The sequence below is a fragment of the Antechinus flavipes genome, chromosome 5, assembly GCF_016432865.1.
Source record: "Antechinus flavipes isolate AdamAnt ecotype Samford, QLD, Australia chromosome 5, AdamAnt_v2, whole genome shotgun sequence".
Classification (NCBI taxonomy): Eukaryota; Metazoa; Chordata; class Mammalia; order Dasyuromorphia; family Dasyuridae; genus Antechinus; species Antechinus flavipes.
Window position 1 is genome coordinate 86,033,902 of NC_067402.1, and position 23,179 is coordinate 86,057,080.

The 23,179-nt window shown below is 32.0% G+C and overlaps 1 protein-coding gene across 2 annotated transcripts in view; it reads left to right on the forward strand.

The window, feature by feature from the left end:
• PAXIP1 (PAX interacting protein 1) overlaps positions 1–21,426 on the forward strand; it is a 75,347-nt gene extending 53,921 nt beyond the window's left edge. For both annotated transcript variants that reach the window (XM_051961468.1, XM_051961466.1), the window contains 9 exons: positions 644–687; positions 5,098–5,168; positions 7,855–7,957; positions 9,203–9,371; positions 14,646–14,746; positions 16,084–16,218; positions 16,313–16,388; positions 16,474–16,533; positions 20,936–21,426. In XM_051961468.1, coding sequence (XP_051817428.1) covers positions 644–687; positions 5,098–5,168; positions 7,855–7,957; positions 9,203–9,371; positions 14,646–14,746; positions 16,084–16,218; positions 16,313–16,388; positions 16,474–16,533; positions 20,936–20,952 — 776 coding nt within the window. In that variant the 3' untranslated portion in view covers positions 20,953–21,426. The remainder of the gene's footprint in view (positions 1–643; positions 688–5,097; positions 5,169–7,854; positions 7,958–9,202; positions 9,372–14,645; positions 14,747–16,083; positions 16,219–16,312; positions 16,389–16,473; positions 16,534–20,935) is intronic.
• The last annotated feature ends 1,753 nt before the right edge of the window (positions 21,427–23,179 follow it).

Sequence of the window (23,179 nt, forward strand, 5' to 3'; positions counted from 1 at the left end):
TCTTTGAATCTAATAATAGCATTTTTAAAATGTTTTATAATTTATATATAATTTACAAAGCCAGTTTCACATGCATTATCTCTGTTGTGAATATTGTGTTTAATATTTTATAGGCATCCATGTAATCGTGTTAGTGGCAACTCATTTATATAGTCTTTTAATCTTTTTTTTTTTTTTAACTCTTTAATAGTCATCCAATCTGTTAGTTGTCCAGTGTTGTGTAATCTGTAAATTTAATGATAGTAATAGCCTGTCTTTATATAGGACCTTTCCTATAGAATTTACTTAGAAGTAAAATCTAAGAAAACACTGCCAACTTGGACTACCTTCTTCCCAAAGATAGTGTAGAACCTCACTTTATAAGTTCTTTTTTCTCTTTTAGTAGTCATATTATCCATAATGGAAATAGTGATAAACAAATGAGTTTTTAGAATAGAAAAATTCTGCAGTATAATTTTTCTGACATTTTATGCTGAGTTTTGGCAGTTGTGTCACTTCTGACCTATGCATAGCATCACAGATTTATTGATATTAGATTGTAACCAAGTGAACTGACTAGTCATAAAGAAAATATGAATGTACTGTATATGAAGCCTTCTTGCTTCTAATGATGTAATTGTAAAATATTGTATTTTTCTTTTAGATGCATGGAGAATTCCATTAAAGGTGTCAGCAGAGCTACTAATGGTATGTTGTTAATAATTTCACTTTGTTTTCCATTTTTAAAATTTATTGAATTATCTAAATTGTAGATTCATGGAATAAACTAAAATATATTAAATGATAGCAAATGTATTACAAATACCTTGATAGCTTAGTAGAACAAAACTTATTTCTAGTAGCTGTTTTTCCAGTCGGTGTGTATTATGTTTTAATCATTGCTAATTAAATATTGGGTTTAAAAAATAACTTTTGCATTTCTCTGTCGTAATTATTTAACTTTAGAGTTAGCGCTATGGATTTTTTTTTTTTGCATGTTTTTTGGTAGAGTCTTGGATTAAGCAGCTCAAGCCTGTACTATTGTACTATGGGATGCTGTATAAATTTTTGTTAATCTTATATTTCTATCGCAGAATTCAGAGTTTACAATCATTTTTTTTTTTCACATCTTCCCTATCATGTAGATAAATTAGTTGGATGATTATTATTTTGTACAAGTGCATAAAATGTGACTTATTTTGAGTAAGTAACAAATTGACCTAGAACCTGATCTAGTCTGATGTTCTATTTACTTTATTATTATTATTGTTTTTTTCCTAGAAGTATTTTATTTTTCCATATATATGCAAAGATATTTTTCAGCATTCACCTTTGCAAGATCTTGTGTTCCAAATTTTGCTTCCTCCCTTCTCTCTATCCTTCCCCAATAGTCATAGGTTGAACACATGCAGTTCGTCTCAACATTTTTCCATATTTGTCATACTGCACAAGAAAAATCTTATTATAATATTTTGATCCCTGTTGATTTTTTTTAGCATCTTCTGAGTAATCTCTGTGAATGTCCTATTTTATTAAATGCTTTTAGCTGTATGATAGCATTTATCTCCTTTTATTTTGGGCATAAGTGAATACTACATTTAATTTGTCATCAGAATAGTATTTTTCTGACCAATAACATTTTATGTTTACAGAGCATTTTACAACTTTGTAAAGTGTAGTAAGTGCAAATAACATTCACAATTTATAGAGGAAGAAACAGAGACATGAAAAAATTAAATTATCTTACCTATATTGATATAGCTAAGAAATATCAGAATCAGAATTCCAATCCAGATTTCTTAACTCTTAAGTTATTGTTCTTTTCACTCACAACACAGAGCCACCCTAAAAATCAGTTAGGTGAGGTGAATTATGGTCATCAGAGTCTTTATCCTACCAAGCACAAATTTTATCTTGTATGTACTTAGCAGCTTTTGGAAGCTCTCTGGCATTTTTTTTCATTCTTAAAATTATAACGATTATAGTGTATGATATGTAATTTTTCTTTATTGGTCTGGAACTTTTTTACAGATACTTGCACTGTGTCCCAGCCATTAGAACAAGACGAATTGGGTAATGTTTAATCAGTATTAACTTTAAATTTCATTTCCTTTTACTTTGTAATCAATTTGGAGACCGATTAGATCTTGAAAAATAAAAATATAGATGAAGCTTACTTTTATCTAGGGTGATAAATGTATTTAACCAGAACACTATAGGTCTTCTAAGAAAACTATAAAAGATTTCTTCTAAGAAAACAACAATAAAACTTTTTCCTCTATTTTCTTTAACAAAAAACTCCAAAACTCGACTAGGCTTTTATCATGAAAATATCAAAAATGTGTGTGGAGAGAGGTAAATGGCATTGTTTCTAAATGAATTGTTTAATAGATTGTAAGTTCCTCCCCAGTACCTAGCATACTATCATGAATGTATTAGGCATTTAATAAATGCTTATGAATTGAGCCAAATTATCCCTTCAACTGGAATTCCTAGCATGCAGTAGGTTCTCACTTATGTAGGCATTTCATTTAAAAAGGGAAAAAAAGGGAGTAAATATGCCATTTTGTAATTTGTGATTATTTTACTATGTATAAGAAAGGGCATATTATCAACTATTTGTTTTCAATGCTATGTTAAGTATTCATGGAGAGCTTGTTATGGTCAAATTATAAAACAGTTCCTGCCAGGGTTTATACTCTTGCAAATAACATAGACATAACATAGCATAGTTAAGAAAACATAATATATGTAAATGCAAAGTAATTTTGGAGTAAGATAAGCACTAACAATCAAGAAGATCAGGGAAAACCTTGTGGTTAGGATATAGCACATTAACATAATGACACTTGAAAAGAACTTTCTGGACTCTGGGGACAGCACCTGCAGAAGCAGATTTTTTTTTTTTTTTTCTTTTGGGGAATAAAAGATAAGGCAGTTTTAACAGGAATATAATTGGTGTGAAAGAAAATTTTGTAAAGTTAGTCAAGAAAGATAAGTTAATCTTTATCTTATCTTATTTTTAAGTTAAATGTCAAATAGAAGAATTTCTATTTTATTTTACATTTAATAGGGAACCTTTTTTGTTTTGCATTTTAATTTTTTTCAATTAATGAGCATTTATTTACTCTCTCCCAGTTTACCTCCAAAACTCAGTTCATACTTCACCTTTTGCAAGACTCTTTTCCCAGGTTATCTTGTATCTCTTCTTTCTCCATTTCTAGTGCCCTCCCCTCTGATATTAACTTATTTAGAGTGTTTATCTTTTTTCTTTAAACACCATGTACATTTTGTTTATCCTTAGTCGTTTGTATATCACCTCCTTCATTAGATTGTGAGCTTCCAGGGAACATGTTTTTGACTTTGTTTATAGTATTACTTTTTGTGTGTATGTGTGACCTGGCACTTTATAAGTTCTTGACAGAATTGAAGCTTGTATTACACTATTTGTGTAGACGCATATATGTGTAATACCCATATATTCATAGGTATATTATACAGATATATTCATAGATATTTCCCACTTTCAGATGATAAATCACCATTATTTAAAATGGTTTGTAAATTTTTATTCTTTTAATCAATGTGTATAAATTGATATAATAAAGAATCTAAACTAGTTGTCTTCTGAAGGCCTATTATACAGATGTATATCTTAAAATTAGGATACACATTCTTCAGTGGATACATTTGTACTATTACAAATTATAAAATTACAATTATACAATTGTACAGATGAGCTAATTGTCACCTTGGAAGCCAAGAGGGCATGGATATGATGGCATGAAATATGGAACAGAATTAAGTTGAGGTAAAAAGGAGAAATCTCTGCTTGAAACCAATCTAGGAGTTGTTGATACAAAATTATTTTACATTTACAAGTTAATGAGATGTTAACTCACAAATTTATAGCCTCATAATACCAAAACTGGAAGTAAAGCCACAAGAATTTTATATATCATAACTGCAAGAGTATAAAAAGTCGATGTGAAGCAGCAACAGAACTCTGGTCAAATACCCTGATAGTAGTAGTATATCCTCTACAGTTAGCGCTTCTGTATTGTAATTTTCCCCCATTGTGGTTTGGATATACCACATAAGAAATAACAATGGGAATCTTTGGGAAGTTTTGTGGAAGCCATAGGTGGCATTGCAAGTTTAGTAGACAAGGCAGAAAAAATTTAGAAATTCAGAAATGCATAAAATAGATATATAATATAATATAATATAAACTAAGACCAAGTATTCCAAATTTTACAATAAGTAAAATACTCCATAAAAGAAAAAAAAAAATTCAGACTTCTTTTCTGGATTGAACAGAGGGCCAGAAATATTTGTGTGAATTTTCTAGATCATGGGAGGTATAGTACCCCTGATTCCTGTGATGTTCAAGGGAAGAATGGAATATTAGGATGTATCTTTGTCTTTTAATAACGTATATTTGGAAGTGAGGGCATGATGAATGTTGTCTGAGAAATATTTCCAAACTATTTTAGTAAATAATTTAGAATAATTGAAAAATGTTGCAGTGGTTCACATATGAATTGGTGACGATGTTGCTTAAGATTATGGCTGTCATAATGAAAAAGAAAAATAGGTTGTGATATTAAGAGGAAAACCAGGGTCACAGAGCTTCTCACAGTAATTTAATGATTATATTCCTAATGGATGAACTATGTGCTTTTTTAGGGAAAAAGACTCTGATAACTATCACCCCCTAACTGCCCGTTTTTTGGCACACAAACACTTACAGAATTGGGGGAAAACGGTACTATTTCTAACCAATCATCACTGTGACTTCTTTTTATTATAACAGTATGTGGGATTTAAGAATTATTTTTAAAGATAAACCAAAATAACTTGATACAGACAATAGAAGGAAGAAAAAGTTGAATGAGACTCTTAAGGTTATAATTTTTTTTTAACTTTTAAAATCTTTAAAATTTTTCTACTCTAATCTTTGCTTTTCTTGTCTAAGTACTGTGTTTTGCTATTTTGGCTCTTGGATGTTTGCTTGTTGAAAAATATATGCACAAACTATTTTTAAGAATAGCAGCTTCCAAAATGATTTCTTTGTAAATAATGTATATGATTCAAACAAAATATTTTAATTAACAGGGTATGAGGTTACCTTCTAAACTGAAACAAAATGAAGTAACTAACATCCAGCCTTCTTCCAAAAGAGCCAGGTAATGAGTTTTCAATTATTGTTACTAATTTTTATTGTAGAATAATCTTAGCTATATTTTAGAAAAGTGATAACACTTCTTGAATTTTATTAATGTACCCTTACATTAATGTATACTTACATTTCTTACAGAGAAATTTTCATTCAATATTATAGAATACATTATTTTTAGAATACATTTTCACTTATTTTACAGCTTTCCTATGCATTAACAGCTCTGTCTCATTTTATAGTTAAAGAACTTAAAGTATCCAAATTGGAGCTATAGTCTAGGACAGGAGTTCTTAAACTTTTTCTACTCGTGACCCCTTTTTGCTTGAGAAATTTTTATATGACCCTCCAAGTATATAGATATATAAAATAAGTATACATATCAAACATTTATTGATAATTAATAATTTCATTCCCCTACAGGCAGTTAACTGTATATGAAGTTGCAAACCACAATTTTAGAACCTGGAGTCTAGGGCACTATATTCCAACTAATGATTTGTTGTTTTGAGACATGTGCTGTCATTTTAGTTTACTGCTTCAACTTTCCCAGTTTTTGAACTGTGTGTGTGTATGTGTGTTTAGTGGAGAAAAGGGGATTTTGCCTGATAAGTTCCCAGGTTTGTCATAGATTAAAAATGTTTAGAAAACAGTGGTTCATATTTACATAGTACTGATAATTTTGGTGACTCTTTCTTCTAATTATGTGACTTAAAACAAGTACAATATATTTTACCAGTGTAATTTGATTTATAATTTAGCTTTTGTTTCTATTTTTGCTTTTTTCCCTTCTCTTTTCTCTTTTCACAGCATAAGCCAGGGGGCCTCAAATTTTTTAAATAGGGGGCTAGTTCATTGTTCCTCAGACTGTTGAGGGCCGGAGTATAGTAAAAACAAAAACTTTGTTTTGTGGGCCTTTAAATAAAGAAACTTCATAGCCCTGGGTGAGGGGGATAATCGTCCTGAGCTGCTGCATCTGGCCCACAGGCCGTAGTTTGAGGACCCCTGGCATAGGCTACATTGTGTTCCTTTTCTTTTCTTTTTCTTTTTTTTGGCTGAGGCAATTGGGGTTAAGAGACTTGCCTAGGATCACAGAGCTAGGAAGTGCTAAGTGTCTGAGAACACATTTGAACTCAGGTCCTCCTGACTTCGGGGCTGGTGCTCTATCCATTGTGCCACCTAGCTGCCCATTCCTTTTCATTTTTTTTAAAGTAAAATTTGGATTGTATTGCAAGTATCTTCAGAATGATTGAAGTATCAGAAATTGAATTTTTAAAAGTCCACACATTATCTTCTCATTGCACCCTTAAGGAATAATCTAAAATTTTTGAATGAGAAAGTTTATTTTAGTGTAAATAGTCTTATATCTCCTGAAAGATAATATAAAGCTAATTGGGAACTATAAAAGCCAATTCATTTCTTTTTAAGTTGAAACTACAGTTTTTCCTTTTTTCCTGACTTCTTACTACTATTGACATGTGTCAGTGCAATTTAAATGTGGACATATGTATAAAATATGGACATAATTTTTGTATAGTTTTATAAAGTAAATACAAACTCAGTAGAATTTAAATTTTCTATTTAGCTAAAATTTGGCATCTCCTTTCTCACTTTTTCAAAAATGAAGGCGTTTTTGTTTTTTGTTGTGGAAGAGAGTTTGTTATAACTAAAAATTAACTTTGACCTCATAGTTCATATTAAATTACGGGGAGTTGGCTATGAAAATATTGGAATATAATTGGGAAAGAGTAAAGATTCCATTAGCTTTAGTATGCATAACATACATTCACATTTTGTTGATGCTTTGAATATGAATAATATATACTCCTAATGTATTAAGTAATTAAATTTATTAGTTATGGGTGAATTTTAAAAAGTGTACATTCTATTATTTGAGCTTCATAAAGATCTATTGTTAAAATTTAAAAAATTTTTTAAATTAATGATATTTAAAAATACAAATCTGTCCAAAGAATTTGATGTGTAGGAAAGAATTTCTTCACCGGTCAAGTCACTAATCCCCAGTTATTTATTTAGTTTTATTAAATCCTAGGGTCTTTTTAGTGATAGCTCATAAAAGTTACTCCTATTTCCTCTCCCTTCTATATTTCATTTTCTTTGTTCAGAGTCTTTAGTGAAACTAGTTTACTTTTCAGGGTGGGATAGGGTGAAGTAAGGGGGAAAGGGAATGAAGAGGAGGTGAGAGACAGAAACAAAAAGATGGAAAGAGAAATAGAGTGGGGGAGATAGAGAGAGTGAGTGAGTGTATGTGTGTGTTTAATTAAAACAAAATTTTACACTTAGTTTTGGTATCACAACAGGATTTGCAGAATATTGGAGATAGAGAGATGTATCCCAATTCAGACAACTGTAGTATGTGTTAAATCCTTAGAAGTCAGAAATGTAATCATAATTTTAGTAGTGGTAGGACTTTTTAAAAATCCCCCAAGAGTTTGCTTTTCAATGTAATGAAAGCCTCAAAAATTGAGAAGTAAGAAATTGAGGGTTACTTTTGTCAGAAATATAAAATGGTTAGTTTTTAAAAATGTAAATTAAGAAGACATTAAGGTATACCTACTTTTATTTGTAATATTGGAGATTATGTATATATTTCACAGAAAAAAATTTTGTAGAGATGTTTACAGTTTTAAGTGAAATAAAGCCTTTATTTTGTAATATATTTATTCATTTTGTAGAATTGAAGACATCCCGCCTCCCACTAAAAAGTTAACACCAGAATTGACACCTTTTGTGCTTTTCACTGGATTTGAGCCTGTCCAAGTTCAGCAGTACATTAAGGTGAAAATTTGCTTTGATTTTTATCAGTAACATGTAGAAATCTAGCAATTCTTAGTGTTCTTGCTGATTAGGGTTAGCTATAATATTTTACTGAAAGGAAATAATAGTATTGAAATAGCCTATTTAATTCTACATTATTATTTAAGCCTGAAGTATTTGCTCTTGTTAGTAGAAAAATTTGGGCCAGATATGTAATCTGCTTCCTGAATTTTAGAGGCTTATTGCTATTTTCAGACCACTGGAATTTCATTTATAATATATCTTAGTAACCTAACAGAGTGACTGCAGCTTTTCATCTTCTATAAATTTACTCAGATACTAGCCTTCCCACAAAGATCTAGTCAGTTTTTAAATTGTAATTTGAATAAAATATTTAGAAATATAATTTTTGAAAGTTTTTTTGAGTGAATCAGCCTTTTTTCTCCCTAGTAAAATAGTGTTAAACCAATGGAACATATTCTATTTACCTGTTTTCTTTCCTAATGCTGAATTTTAAAAACATTTTAAATAGTGTACTTTGAAGCACAGCCTAATTTTGTGCTATCTTAAGAAAATAACTAGTTTTCATGAGTCAAGTTTTTTTTAATTTCATGCTCATGTTTTTTCAATTTTCATGTCATCATTCTTAAAGAAAAGAATAGCTTTTTTGTATTCATTATTAGCATCAAAGATATTCTTTTTATTTATTTGTTTTTCTTACGTGTAAGAGGATTCCAGGTTAGACAACCTAGAAATCTTCCTTACCATGAAATGGACAATGCCATTCAAGTCATTAATATTAGTCACAGATAAAATCATCGAAATGTATTATTGAAAATATGATTGTGTATATAACCTAATGTAAAAATGCAATTATATATATTTTAAATCCACCTCACTTAGAATTAAGTGACTCTAGAGGTATATATTGTTAACTTTTTCATTATTTTATCTTTTTTCCCCTGTGGTGTTTTTACTCTGCCTGCCGTATTGTTTTGCCACGGCTATGAATTATTTCATACATTTGTTGTAGTCTTTATAAATGCTTTAACTCCAATTGAAAGGAATACTGCTCTAAAATGCAAGGGTTTTTTTTAGAGGAAGTTACCTAATTTTATTAGGTATGTAAACAATACTATTTCATAGTCTTTTAAAAAATAAATCTGTCTTGAGATTAGTCTTCATATGTTTTACACCCCATTGATAACGTCTTTATAGATTTTAATGATTTAATTTCTGATCTTACTATGTTTGTACAACTTTTAGAAACTCTATATTCTTGGGGGTGAGGTAGCTGAGTCTGCACAGAAATGCACACATCTTATTGCCAGCAAAGTGACCCGCACTGTAAAGTTCCTGACAGCAATTTCTGTAGTAAAGCATATAGTAACTCCAGAATGGTTAGAAGAATGTTTCAAATGCCAGAAATTTGTTGGTAAGTAAAAGCACCAGTAACATTTTTTAAAATGCCAAATGCAAAAGTTTAATTAAACCATTGGGAGTTGATTTGTTCCAAAGTGTTCTAGATGTAATTATTGTATAATCACAAGCATTAAGCTTTTACAATTGTGAATAATATGTATGAATTAATTATAATTTTATAATATTTCAAGCTTTGGCAACTCTGGCGCCTACTGCTATTTTAAGATAAATGCAATTTGGTTGATGTCCTTTTTCTGCCCTAAATAGAAGCATCACATTAGTAATGAAAGTTTGGAAAGTGTTTCAAACAGACAAAAGAGACAGACACATACACACAATGTATATATACATACAGAGCAGTTTATTTGAGCTTTACTCCATTTTCATCCCAACAAACATCTAATTTGTTCTTTAATCATTTAATAATCATCAGTTAACACATGAATTTTGTGTCTCAGAATTCTTCCATGTCTTTATATTTTCAGATGGAAAAGTAAAGGCTTAGGAAATTTGAACAGTATTAGGAAAGAAAAATTACTTGTATAACATTGCTTTATTTTTTGTTAATAATATACTTGGTTACAGATTCTTTAGTGAGAGGTTGAGGCAAACTGATAGCCCATTCTTTCTTCACTTGTAGTCTAGTTATAAAAAAATTTGCCAATAGAATGTAATCTGTCATCAAGGTATGATTTAGATTCTCCCTTAGGAAGAATAGGTTTATATAAATATAGTAAAGAGAATGGCCTAATTTTCCTGGTACCTAAATATTGTAGAATATTTTGAGTGAAGCTGTAGAACTTGTAATCTTTTAGCAATTGCCTATTGTGTGCCATGTACTATTATACTAAGTGCTAGAAATTAAAAACACTCCCTCAATCCTCATGTGTAACAGTCCAATCCCTGAATGAGCTCACAATCTCATTTTTGTCATAAGAGACATATACAAATATTTATAGAGTAAATACAAAATAAATACAAGATAGTTTAGGAGAGGAAAATATTAGTAGCTGGAGGGTAAGGAAAAGAGAGCCTAGAAAGATTTAATGTAGAAACCAGAGCTAAGTCTTAAAGGAATTAAGGAATTCTGAAGCTGATGTTAAAAAAGGGGGTAGATCTAAACCTTTGGGAACAATCGCTGCTTAGACAGTATACATACAAGATAGTATCATGCATGAAGAATAGTAAGAAGATCAGTTAGGCTTGATTTCAGTTGTATGAAAAAGGGAGCATTATATAATTAATCTATAGAAGGTAGACCGAGGTCAGGTTGTAAAGAGCTTTAAAAGTCAACTAGATATTTTTTATTTATCACAGAGAAAACAGGGAGGCCCTAGAGTTTATTGAATAAGGATATAACATAGTCAAACTTAGGCTTATGGAAAATTGTGTCGGTAGCTATATAGGGCATGGATTGGCACAGTTAAGACAGGGAAAGCAGTGAAGAGAATCTTGTCCAAAAAAAAGGTAATAACTTTGGCAGTAGAGCAATTGAGGCATATATAAAGGATGTGGGGGCAGAAATATCAAGATTTAGAAACTGACTGGATATGTGGTAGTAAGTGAGAGTGAACTACTGAGGAAAGCTTTCACTGGAAAGTTAGTGGTACCCTCAACAGAAATAGGGAAATTTAAAGGAAAAGTGATTTTTAGGAGGGAAGATGATTAATTCTGTTTTGGACATACTGAGTTGGAAATGTTGGGAACATTGAAGTTTCCAAAAGACAGTTAAAGATGGGAAGAAACAGAACTAGGGGAGAGAAATGAACTGATTTGGGAGTCATATGTATAAAGATGAATGAATGTATGCTTGAACATGTATTGAACAAAAAGCATTTACTGAGTATTTGCAGAATCATATACCAAGTACTAAACTAAGCATTTAAACTGACAAGATCGTGAAGAGTGAGTATAGCGCAAGAACAGAAGAGTCTTGAAGTATGTCTTTGGTTAGGGAGTGTGATATGACCAGCAAAATGAAATGCACTTAGTGATTATTACTTGTTTATATGTTGGCATGAAAAATAGAAGTACAAGGGAGACTGTGTATTATAAATAAGGATTGGTCTTATTGGAGAAAATATGGGAGGTGTAATAAAATAAGATCTGCTATGAAGGAAACATGTTTGCTAGCTTGAAGGGTAAAATCAGATCAATTGTTGATGGTTTAGTTTTATGTATCTTAATTTCTCTTGAAAATTGTATACTGCTCTGTAATGACAGGGAAAGAGCTTTAGAAGTACAACTGCAAATCCGTTTAAAGAGTGGAGGCAGGCAATGCTTGCAACAAACTGCCATTACCACCTTGATCACTATCTCTCCTTAAATCCTAATGGTGGTAATCTAGGGTCCAAGAGCCTTGGGAATAGAAGTAATTTCAAAACCAGCGGACATCCTTCCAGCCTAGTCCCCAAAGCCACTATTAAAAATAGGGTGAAATTGTAGAAAAGTGACCCACCTTCCTTATCACCAGCAGCAACAACCATTCCAACAACAATCTGATACCAACAGGTAGGCAAACACAGAAGCATTGCAATGATAGCAGACCACTGGTCTTTCATACACACTAGTCCTCGCAGCCATTATCAATCACAGTAGAGGACAGTGTGGCTAGCCATTCCCAACTGCTGCCCAAAAGGTAGGCAGGTGAGTGGGGCCTTTTCTTTTTAACTCCATGTGTGTTATCTTCCCCATTAAAATGTGAACTCCTTGAGAGCAGGGACTGTTTTACTTTTCTCTTTGTATCGCACTTAGCACAGTGCTTTTTGCACATAGTAGGCACTTAAGTGTACTTAGGAAAGATACTACCTATTACTAATAGTAAAGGTACTACTTCTGTATCAGGTAGTTACTGTTCTGATGTATTTTGTAAAAAGGGGAATTCCAGTGGTGATAAACTTTGTTCCCTTTTCTGTTTTGCTTTACATCAAATTCCATATGTGCTACTTGAAATCATATCCTCTGCCATCTTTGTCATATGAGCTTTGAATTGAAATGAGATGAACTAATAGAGCACTAAAAATCTGGGTACAGGTCTCCCTTTTGTCATTCACTAATATGATGACTGTTGATGTTTACCACTCAGCCTCTTGTGGCCTCCTTTTCTTTACCTGTGGAGTGAAGGAGTTGGATTCTTTGCGGTCTCCAAGATTTTTCTGGCACTTAAGTCCTTTGAGAAGTTATGATCTTAGTATATGTTCTAGTTATTTGGATAGTAGTGATAACTAATCTTTATTATTTCATCTGTATATTAATTTGAAGTCAGTATCCTCAAGTAGTTTAAGGGTACAATACATAACCACAGATCCAAATAAAGTCAACTGTTTTTGTGGGGAGAACAGGATAAAAGAAAACCTGATGACTTAAAAGTTGAGTTAAAGAAACAGTTTTGTTTTGGATAAAGATCCACAAATACTTAGATAGTACCTCTTTACAATCCAGTCGGTTATAAGTATTGTAAGTTCATCTATGCAGCATCTTTCAAATATATCTTGTTCTCTTTTTATGTTGCCAACATTTGAGAGTTGTTCTTGTTACTACCCACTTCTACAATAGCTTTCTAATTGGTGTTCCTACATTACTTATACATCAATCTGTTCATATTGCTTTTCCATTTAAAAATCTTAAATAGCCTGAGTAAATAATAAACATCTGCCTCATGTCCAGGATCCTCTTTAACCTGGCACAATAATGTCTTCCAAACTTATCTCAAATTATTATCCTCCATGTCCCCTGATTTTCAGCCAAATTGGATAGCAATGAAAAATAATCCAAACTATCTTGCCTGCCCCCATATCATATCCTTTTCCCTTCTCCCCTCCCCCATTTAATCCCAATTTACTCTCTGTCTACTTGAATTCCAGAATTTCTTTATCTGGCTGTTATCTTTTATCAACTGATTTTTCCATATTCCTTAAGATCCCCTTAAGTTAAAGTCATCTTTAACTTTACTATCTTTCTTTCCACCCCTCAATTGCTCTTGTCTATTTTCTTTGTAGGTGTTTTGCTATTACTGAGCCATGAAAGTTAGTAATGTAGGGATTAGAAACTATAGGGGGAAATCTTAAACAGATAAAATTTGCCAACCTAAGTCTGTAAGTACCAGATGTATAAAGAAATACTAGAGCTTGCAACAAATACTACTCCCAAATGAAGACCAAATTTGATTAGGATATAATTGGGAAATATTTAACAAAACAAAAATATAATAAACACAGATAGCACACTTTAAAATTTCAGTGATATTGTAGTCCACAGTGATCTTTTTATACAGATTAATTGGCTCCTTTTTTATTTAAATGTTACACCACTGACTGAAAGTGACAATATTTGGAATAGTATGGTGGATTAAGGCACTGAATTTGGAATGAGAAAATTTGGGCTTTAATCCAAGCTGTACCACTTAGTTTCAATTGACTGTGGGCAAGTTAATCAACAGTGTCTTTTTCTATATAATGGAGATGAAGTTAATATTCAGTAAAAGGCCTCAGCTTCAAGTCTTGTAATCATGTAATCTTTTCCTAGATTTCAGTGCATTTGAAAGGAAAAAAAAATTTGAATTGAAATTTGAATCTAAAGTAATATTTCTTATGTAATCAAGTTATACTTGCCCTATATATATGTGTGTGTATATATGCATATATACACACACTATTCATGCATTCACATAAATATGCACATATTCCTTCCTCTTCTTCTCTTTTCCCTTCTCTTTCCTATTCAACATTGAGTTTGGAAACTGAAAGAGGCAAAAACCCACACTTTTTTTTCCCCCTAGCAGTCTCTAGATAAGATAGGAGCCAATTACTTAGGAATATATGTTTTCTAAAATTAAATTTTTATATAAGTGATGAAAATAGCATATTGAAATGCTGGTTAATAATGTAACTTATTTGGCATCTTATCTTCCCCCTAGTTTGGTTATTTTGGATACAAAATTTTTAAACTGGTCTCAAACTTTGCTACTAACTAGTTATATGGTCATTGATAAGTATCTGCGTATTTGTTTTTCTTGATGTTATAATTCTAGTCTGGGCAAAAGGATATATTAGAAGTGTTAGGGATATTTAAGTTGGTGTTTTCCCTTTTGGGAAGAACTGAGAGAAAATGAGTGCAGGTGCAGGAAACTGGGACTGTACCTGCCTCTGGCTCCTTTTGGGAGTTCAAGTGGGGTGGGCTGAAAGGGGTTAATGGGCCTTCATTCACTTCCTCATAAGGAATGAGAGAGGACTATATATAGACGAGTATCATGAAGCATGTTTCATTTTAATTATTTTCTTGTTTTTAGATGAACAGAACTTCATGCTCCGAGATGCTGAAGCCGAAGTGCTCTTCTGTTTCAGTTTGGAGGAGTCCTTAAAGAGAGCACATGTCACACCACTTTTCAAGGTAGGTAGGAATTGTTCAAAAAATGGAGGTGTTTTCATGACTTGCATCATTCACCAAGTGAATCTTGATTGAAACTCCTGCCATTGAAAATATGAAAGAAGCAACAATCCACATTTTATAAAATTTGATTATTAAAAGAATTTCTAGTCAGTCCTTCAGGTTAATGAAATTATTTCATTTTCAAGTCAAATGCTAGTGTACTTCAGTAAAATACAGTAAAAAAATTCATTGTTTATATTATTTAGCTTTGCTATTTTGAAAGAATTGGTATTTTAAGCTAATAGTAATAGCAATTTTTGATCAGCACACGCCTAAGGAAAATTTAGAGCTCATTTTGGATTTAACTCAGTATAAGATTTGTACAGTTAAGTTTAAAAAAATTTTTTAACACATTTCCATAGCACTTCACTTATTAATAACCCCAAAACTTAAATATAAGGTTTATTTACTATTAACTTTTATGGCCTTGTTTTTGTTGCTTTTCTGAATGTGTGTGTGTTTGTATGTTTCAGATAAAATTACCTCTTCCATTTCAGGGCAAAATACTATGCAAAGACTTTAAGATAATAAATATAAATATATTATATTTTAAAAAAAAAGAAAAAAGAGGAAATAACCATATTAATATTTTTCTATTTCTGTCTGTGACCAAATATTGTTTTATTGTGAAATAGATATAAATATGTCTATGTTAAATGAATGTGATCATGTGAGTGTCTATCAGACCATATGAATTTGGGCTGTCATATTTGAATAGGTAATTTAGTTTAGTATGCTGTAGTTGTTGTGAAATATTTCTCTGGTTGAAGTATTTATTGGGCATCTACTGTATGCTGCTGATAACAGTGGGTATGGCAGTATAAATCATTGAAAACATTTCACTTCTTTTAGGAAATTACCTAGTTAATTCTTAAATTATCGTTAACATTTATATGTTGCTTTATGTTTAGCAAAGCACTTTACAAATATCTCATTTAATCCTCACAATGACCCTAGGAGGTCAATGCCAATATGGTTGCCATTTTATAGATGAGACAATTAAGATGACAAGAAGAATAAGTGACTTGCCTGTGATCACACAAATAGTATGTATCTGATTGATGCAGGATTTGAACTTCAGTCCTTCTGACCCGCAATTCTAACGTCATCCATTATGCCTCTTCTCATTCTGTCAGTTAACTTAGTAGTACATATATATCTTAGTGATTTGAAAGTACTTAATTTATACTGAAATAAATTTATGAAGCTAAAAGCATTGGACTATCTGTTACTTTGGTTTTATTGAGTTTTCAACTTGGTTCACAAGTTATTTCCTTTTTCTTAATTTTTTTTTAAAGGCAAAGTATTTTTATATTACACCTGGAATTTGTCCTAGTCTTTCAACCATGAAAGCTATCGTGGAATGTGCAGGAGGAAAAGTGTTATCTAAGCAGCCATCTTTCCGAAAACTCATGGAACATAAGCAAAATAAGGTGGATATAAGTAAAATGATTGTTAGAATTTGTAAGAATTTAGAGTTAAAGAATTGTTGTGCATTATTTAGACTTATTATATTCTCTTCCTTAGAGTTTGTCAGAAATAATTTTAATATCCTGTGAGAATGATCTTCACTTATGTCGAGAATATTTTGCAAGAGGAATAGGTAAGATCAGATTGTTATTACTACTTTTATGTATTTGTCACCAAGAATTATTTTTATTTAAGTGATTATTTTTATTATCTTTTAGATGTTCATAATGCAGAATTTGTTCTTACTGGAGTACTTACACAGACACTGGACTATGAATCATATCCTTTTTAAAAGAGATTATGAAATACTATGATAGTGATTCGCTAAGAATAAGAAAACAGTACATTTTACCATCTCCCTTACTTTTTTCTAAACTCTTATCTTTCATTCTATGTATTTATTTTTACAATTTTATAATAACACTGTAGCAATACCTCTTTCATGTGTTTCTTCATGCTTTGAATTTCAGGCAGTTTTGTAGAATAAGAAAATTTTTTCTTTTCTTTCTTGGGCCAGACCTATACCATTATTTTCCTCTGGCAATACAGAATGGCATCTCTTCAGAATGAATTTATAGCCTTATTGTATTATGGCGTACATAGTGTGATTAAATCACTTGTCCAGGGTTACACAATCAGTCTATGTCAGAAAGTCTAGGTCTTTTTGACTTAAAACTGGATCTTTTAATCTAATCTACTGCTTTTTGAATACAATTGTATAAAATTGAAAATATGCAGGGAAAAGAAATGTTATTTTTAACTACTTTTTGAGTTTGTAGCCCTGTAGAATGGAATTGCATTTGTTGGTTTGTTTTTAATAGTGGTTCACACTTATATGATGTTTACAGAACTTTATGTAGTACTTTATAGAATCGATGTGACTGTGGTTACACAGCTATTAAGCATTGAAAGCACATTTTTTGACTCTCAAGTCCATTGTTATTTCATGAACTTGGATGGGACTTTGGGAGATAGTGAAAGACAGAAGGGCCCTGACATGTTGTGATTCAAGGAGTCATGAAGAAATTCACATGACTGAACAACTGAACAACAACAAAAACAACTAGTGTTACTTCTGTTAAATTATTTTGCCTCTTTAAAGACCTTTCATTATAAAATAATTAAAATCACTTTTCAGTTTAAGTTTTTTAAATTGATTTTAGGGATGGATGAATTGTTATCAATGCAAAAATAACTCTTAAGTTAGCATATTCCTTTTTCTTTTATATTGGAAATATCAAAGTTTTTTAGGGTTCATTTTCTCTAACTATGTTTCCTCATTGGTCACAGGGAAAGAATTTTTCATTTAGATTAACATAAGTTAAATTAGTCTTTATAGATGATCTAAAAATAATGATTTTTAGCTTCCCTTGCAATTTCTGCCATCCTGCAACTATCACTGAAAGGGGAACAGAAGGAGGCCAAACAGAATTGAGGCCATTTGCATTTTTTGTTGTTTCATATGTTACTTTGGCCAAAGAGTAACATAACACATGGCTTCCCTCCTGTTGATGGGTTTATCCTTACTTAGCTGAGCTTATTTATCCTTTGTAAGAGACATACTGTTTTTTTTTGGATTGTACTGTAGGTTTTCTGGGATAGTAGGACATATATGAGTTTAGCTTGTACTGACCAAGCCTTTGAAAACTTGAGTCACCTCCACTGACAATGAATCATTAAAATAGGACTTTGAAGAGGTCAAACCAAAAAGCTTTAGTTTGAAACTTTAGATGAAAGTACTCTGAAAACCATAACATGCTATACAGAGAATAATAATTCATATTTCAAAAGCATGAATCATTAGATAGATCATTCGATACAATTGGAGCTATTTACATTCTTATAGTAGTTGACACCTTTTAAGAGCCCTTTAACTACAATATTGTTGGATTAAGGATTAAATGGAATGATGTGAAAGAGTTAGGCTTGCTCTGTTTTATAGATGATGAAATTTAGACTTAGATTAAATAAATTTCTCAGGATCTTATGGCTGATTCTAAAACTTGCTGGTCCACACTTTTTCTACAGTCTCATATTACAGAGAATTTACTATTTCCTTGGTTTTAAGATGTAGGCATTGCCCCATTGCTCCTGATTTCAGAGAATCAGGGAGTAAGAGAGGTTTAGAGATTCCTGGATCCATATAGCCGAAGGAACTTGCACACAATCACAAAGCAGTTAAACAGCTGACTTTCTTTCAACAGTTATCACATTTTCTGTCTCCTTTGCTCACCCTTTTTCATTTCCTCCCTCCCTGTTTTTTAGTTTTCATCCAGAAGATGAGATCAATCCCAGAAGTTTATGTTTGTCCACAGAAAATGAATGTTTTAGCTTCCCACCAGAGAATTTGCCTTTTTAACATCAAAGCCCATTCTAGTTTTGGAAAATAACCGCTCAATTAATTTTCTTATTTCCTGAGAATGGTTCATTTCTTGTGTTTTACTACTGCAGATCAGAGACAGGACCAACAGGAGAGGTTCTTTACCTTCTGTATTATTTTTTGCTCATTATGTTGAGAAACAGTTATGAATATGTGCAATATTGTAGTAGAAATGGTAGTAGTATTATTAGTATTATATAATAAAATAGGATTAATTATAAAAATAAGCAATAATAATTAGAATTTATGTGATGCCTACTATGTGTTAGGCACTTTGCTAAGCATTTTACAAATGTTCTCTCATTTAGTACTTACAATAATCCTAGGAAATAGGTGCTACTATTATCCCATTTTATAGTTGAGGAAATTGAGGCAAACAAGATAAGGGACTTGCCCAAGGACATAGAGCTAGTAAATGTCTGAGGTTAGATTTGAACTCGGGTATTCCTGACTCCAGATTCAGATATATATTAAATGCTTAACCTAGAGCTTGGCATGTAATAGGTGCTGTTAATAGTGCTTATTCCCTTATTCCTTTCCCCCTTATCCAGGACATGAATTTGGATCTTTTTGACTGCTGATTCTCCATTACATTGCTTTTTCTGTGATAGCTGCTTTAATGAAAGAAACAGGATTGCTAGGAAGGAAAAGAGGAAACAATTTAAAATTAAAAGGAGAATAGATCATCATAGAACAAGGCATAGAGTAAGAGGAATTGATGCCATGACTTCCTGCAGTGTAGTACACTAAAAGCAGTAGATTTAAAGGAAACCCGAATTCTCGACTAGTTACCTTGTGTTCTACCTTGTAGAAAAGAAAACTGAGGTTCTAAAGTAATTATCAAATTTGTGATTTTGTCTTAGCCCCTTTAAATGGTATTGAATGATTTTAAAGCCACGTTAAATTTTAGCAACTATAGGTAAAAGTGTAAGTGCTGCCATTTGTTAATTTATCCAGATGAAAGGAACACAAGGACTAGAATTAGCCTAAAAGATGGAAACTTGTAATCTAGCTAGAATCTCATTCCTATGTGTCTTTTCCAGGCAAATAAATATAAGATATAAGTGTTTTGAAACATGTTAGTTTGCTCTCTTAACATAAAAAAACTTACCAGTTAACTTTGATTTAGTATATCTTTAGTTTTTTTTAATAGGGAAAATTTATGAATTTGCATATCATCATTGTGGTAAGGCCATGCTTGTCTTTTTTGTATCATTCTTATATGTACTGGTAAAGCTAGTATCAATAAATTTCCTAATGTAGACTAAGTATACAGGTTTTGTTATCTCTTATTAGTTATTTTAATTTTTTCATGTTTTATAGTCTATTTAACTACCTCCTTAAATTAAGCCACCTTCCTTCTTTCTCTGAAAAGCTGTGATTACAATAGCACATGACACTTATTTTAAAATGTCTTTGAATAACTTTGGAGTAAAGCATTAAAAATAACTAAATTTGGATATTTTTTCAGAATTTTAAAATAGTTTTGTAAGTGTTTGTGGACCCAGAGCTGGAATTAGATAAGAAGATAATGCAGGTAGAATACCAGCCCCATCACATATTATCTGTGGGAAAGTGGACAAATCACCTAATTTTTTTCAGGATTGATTTCTTCATTTGTAGGATGGAAATAACTTGTAGTACTTATCTCGCAGCACTCTTTTGAAAAATGCTGTCAATGTTAATATATTATTTAGAAACAAACTAACTTACTGGTGCACTCAGCTTTTTATTAGTGATAACATTTGAATTTTTTCTTTTTGGAGACAGCTCTCTAAAAATATAATCACTTATTGTGGTGAGATCTTAATGTCAATTACAATGCCATCAACTTTCAAGAGCTTTGATAAAAATGTGATGATTACTTTTTCTGCTTTTCTTCTGATACTATCCAAATGAAAATCTGTTTGGCCATTCCTTCTCAAGGAAAAAGAAGTAGTACTATTTTTAATATATCAGGTAGCACATTTTGGAGGAATTAACTTTAGTGTTTTGTGTCTCATTCAATTGATCTTATCCTGGTATAGAATATCAAAGTTTGGAAAACATTCTTGAGAATAGGGGTAGGCATTTGTGTGAAGAACATGTGTGTTATCAACCATGGCAGGGGAGGGGAGAGTAGGACAGAATATGCTTAGCAATCTGAAGACAAAACTCCCCATGTGTCATACCCTTTCTTGACACTGTATACTTAACTTTAATAATCTGTGACTACACTTAAAACTGTACTTTCAATTAGATATGTAAGTTTAAGTTTATGTTTTACATTGTTTTCTAAGTTATTTTCCTCAACAAGCCTACATATAAATTTACTTGATGGTATCTGAAATGTGATCTTTCTTCAGAGCCCTTGGAGCACAAAATCTGGCTGTTGTAGTTACCGGATAAAATTAACCAGTGCTTCCTGCAGATGCTCTTGTTTTCCAGTTGCTTTCTTTAGGTGGCAAGCCATTTGAAGCAGGAAAACAAAATACCTGCATCTTATTAAGATGTGTAATTTTATTCTGAGAAAACATAAATTATTATGTTTTGTATTATATGAATTTAAGAGCCCACATTAGGTTTTATGATTCCTTTGCCAGTTTTTAAAATGTTTTATATAACTGGTATAGAACTTCAACCAAAAGTAAAATATGGGTGTAAATAAGGGCCTTGCTATCTCTTTAAATTATGGATGTTGAAAAATTAAAATGTTTTGTACTTTGATTATTTTTATTTCTTATACTGTTTTCTTTTATATTGATATCTTGCTCAAGTTTTAAATAAATGTAATTTTAAAGTTTACCTAAAATGTGATTCTGGTTTGACTGTACACTATTCTGTTTTTAAGGAATTTTGAAGAGTCAGTCTTCTAAGTTGTTGAAAACACTTTCTTAAAAATTTAGAACTTTTTAATGAAATATTTGACAATCTAATAAAGATTAGGATGTACAGAACAATAATACTATGCCATTGTAAATCAGTATAATAAGTTCATATAACTGAAAACATATAACATACTAAAGTCTCATTTATTGAGGAAACTATTCTAGAACCTTAAATATAATCCTTCAGTATCAGGCAAAATACTTTTAAATATAAAATAATAGATCCATACTCTTTGTGACTTAATCTTACAGTAAGTTCAATTGAGATGTTCCCTAAAATTTGCATCTTAACTACCTGTCATGTTGGTGCATGTTATTAGGCTCCCTGCTGCTGGAGAGGTTGAGGCTGATGGATCACTCAGATTCTGAATTACAGTAGAGCTAAAGCTAAATTGATATCTACCCAAAGTCCAGGACTAGGACAATGAGCCTCTGATAGCAGAGGGCATCAGGCTGTCTAAGAAGGGGCAAACCAACTCAGGCTGAAGTGGAGCAAGGCAGCAGTAGGATCGGGGATGTCATGGTAATTGTACTAATATAAATGTACAAAATAGTCAGAAAATATTAAGCCCTCTGTGCTAAGCTCTGAGAGACAAGGAAAAAGGGGCTTTAACTTTTGTCTTCAAAGAGCTTAACAAATACATGTATAGTAGCTATAAGGTAACTTTAGAAGGAAAGGGACTAGTAGATGCCTGCTGCTGAAGGTGACTAATACTTGAATTAGCAACTCACGGAAACTGAGGCCTTTCAAGAGGCAGAGGTGAGTAAAAGCATTCCCCATCTAGAAGATAGCTTATTCAAAGGCACAAAGACTGGAGATCATCCAATCTGGCTGGACCATGGAGTGTGGAGGTGAGTGATATGTAAGAACATGAGAGGAGTTTATTTCATAGTAAGAGGTAATAGGATTTATGCAGGCAGTCACTCACTAAACATTGAGTCTACTATATACCAGGCTTATTCTAAGTGCTGCAAATACAAAGAAAAGGAAAAGACAGTCTCAAAGACTTCACAGTCTAATGCTAGAGTTAATGTGCAAACAGTTTTGTACATACATGATATAAATAGGAGAATTGAGTGCAATAATTAAGGGGGAATCTAGATATTAAGACTTCCTATAGAAGATAGGACTTGAGGGAAGGCAAGAGGCAAAGAATAACAGGCATGGAGGACAGCTTTTGAAAATGACTGGAATGGAGAGGTGTCTTGTTCAAGAAATAGCAAGGGGCCATTAGAAGTAAAAATATGTATGTAGAGGTCCCGTAAGATATAAAAGAAGACTGGAAGGAGAGCAGATCATGGAAGTCTGAATGCCAAAAGGTTTTATATTTGATCTTAAAGATAGCAGGGAGCCCAATGAGTAGGGGGAAAGGTATGATCTGTGCGCTAGAAAGATTACCTTGGCAAGTGAATGGAGAATAAACTAGACAAGGGAGAGACTTATGGTAGGAGACCAAAGAGGCTTGCAAAAATGCAGCCACGAAGGACTGAAATAGGATAGTGGCACACACAAAGAAGGATGTGAACTAAGAGAAGCCATTAACAACAAATGGGGAATCAGGGAATGCTTCATATGCAGAAGGTGGTGCTTGGGCTGGGTTCTGATATATAGAAGTGAAGCAAGAAAAGGAGACAACAGGGACCCAGGTGGGAGACTGGGTGAGGAGGATTGATAGG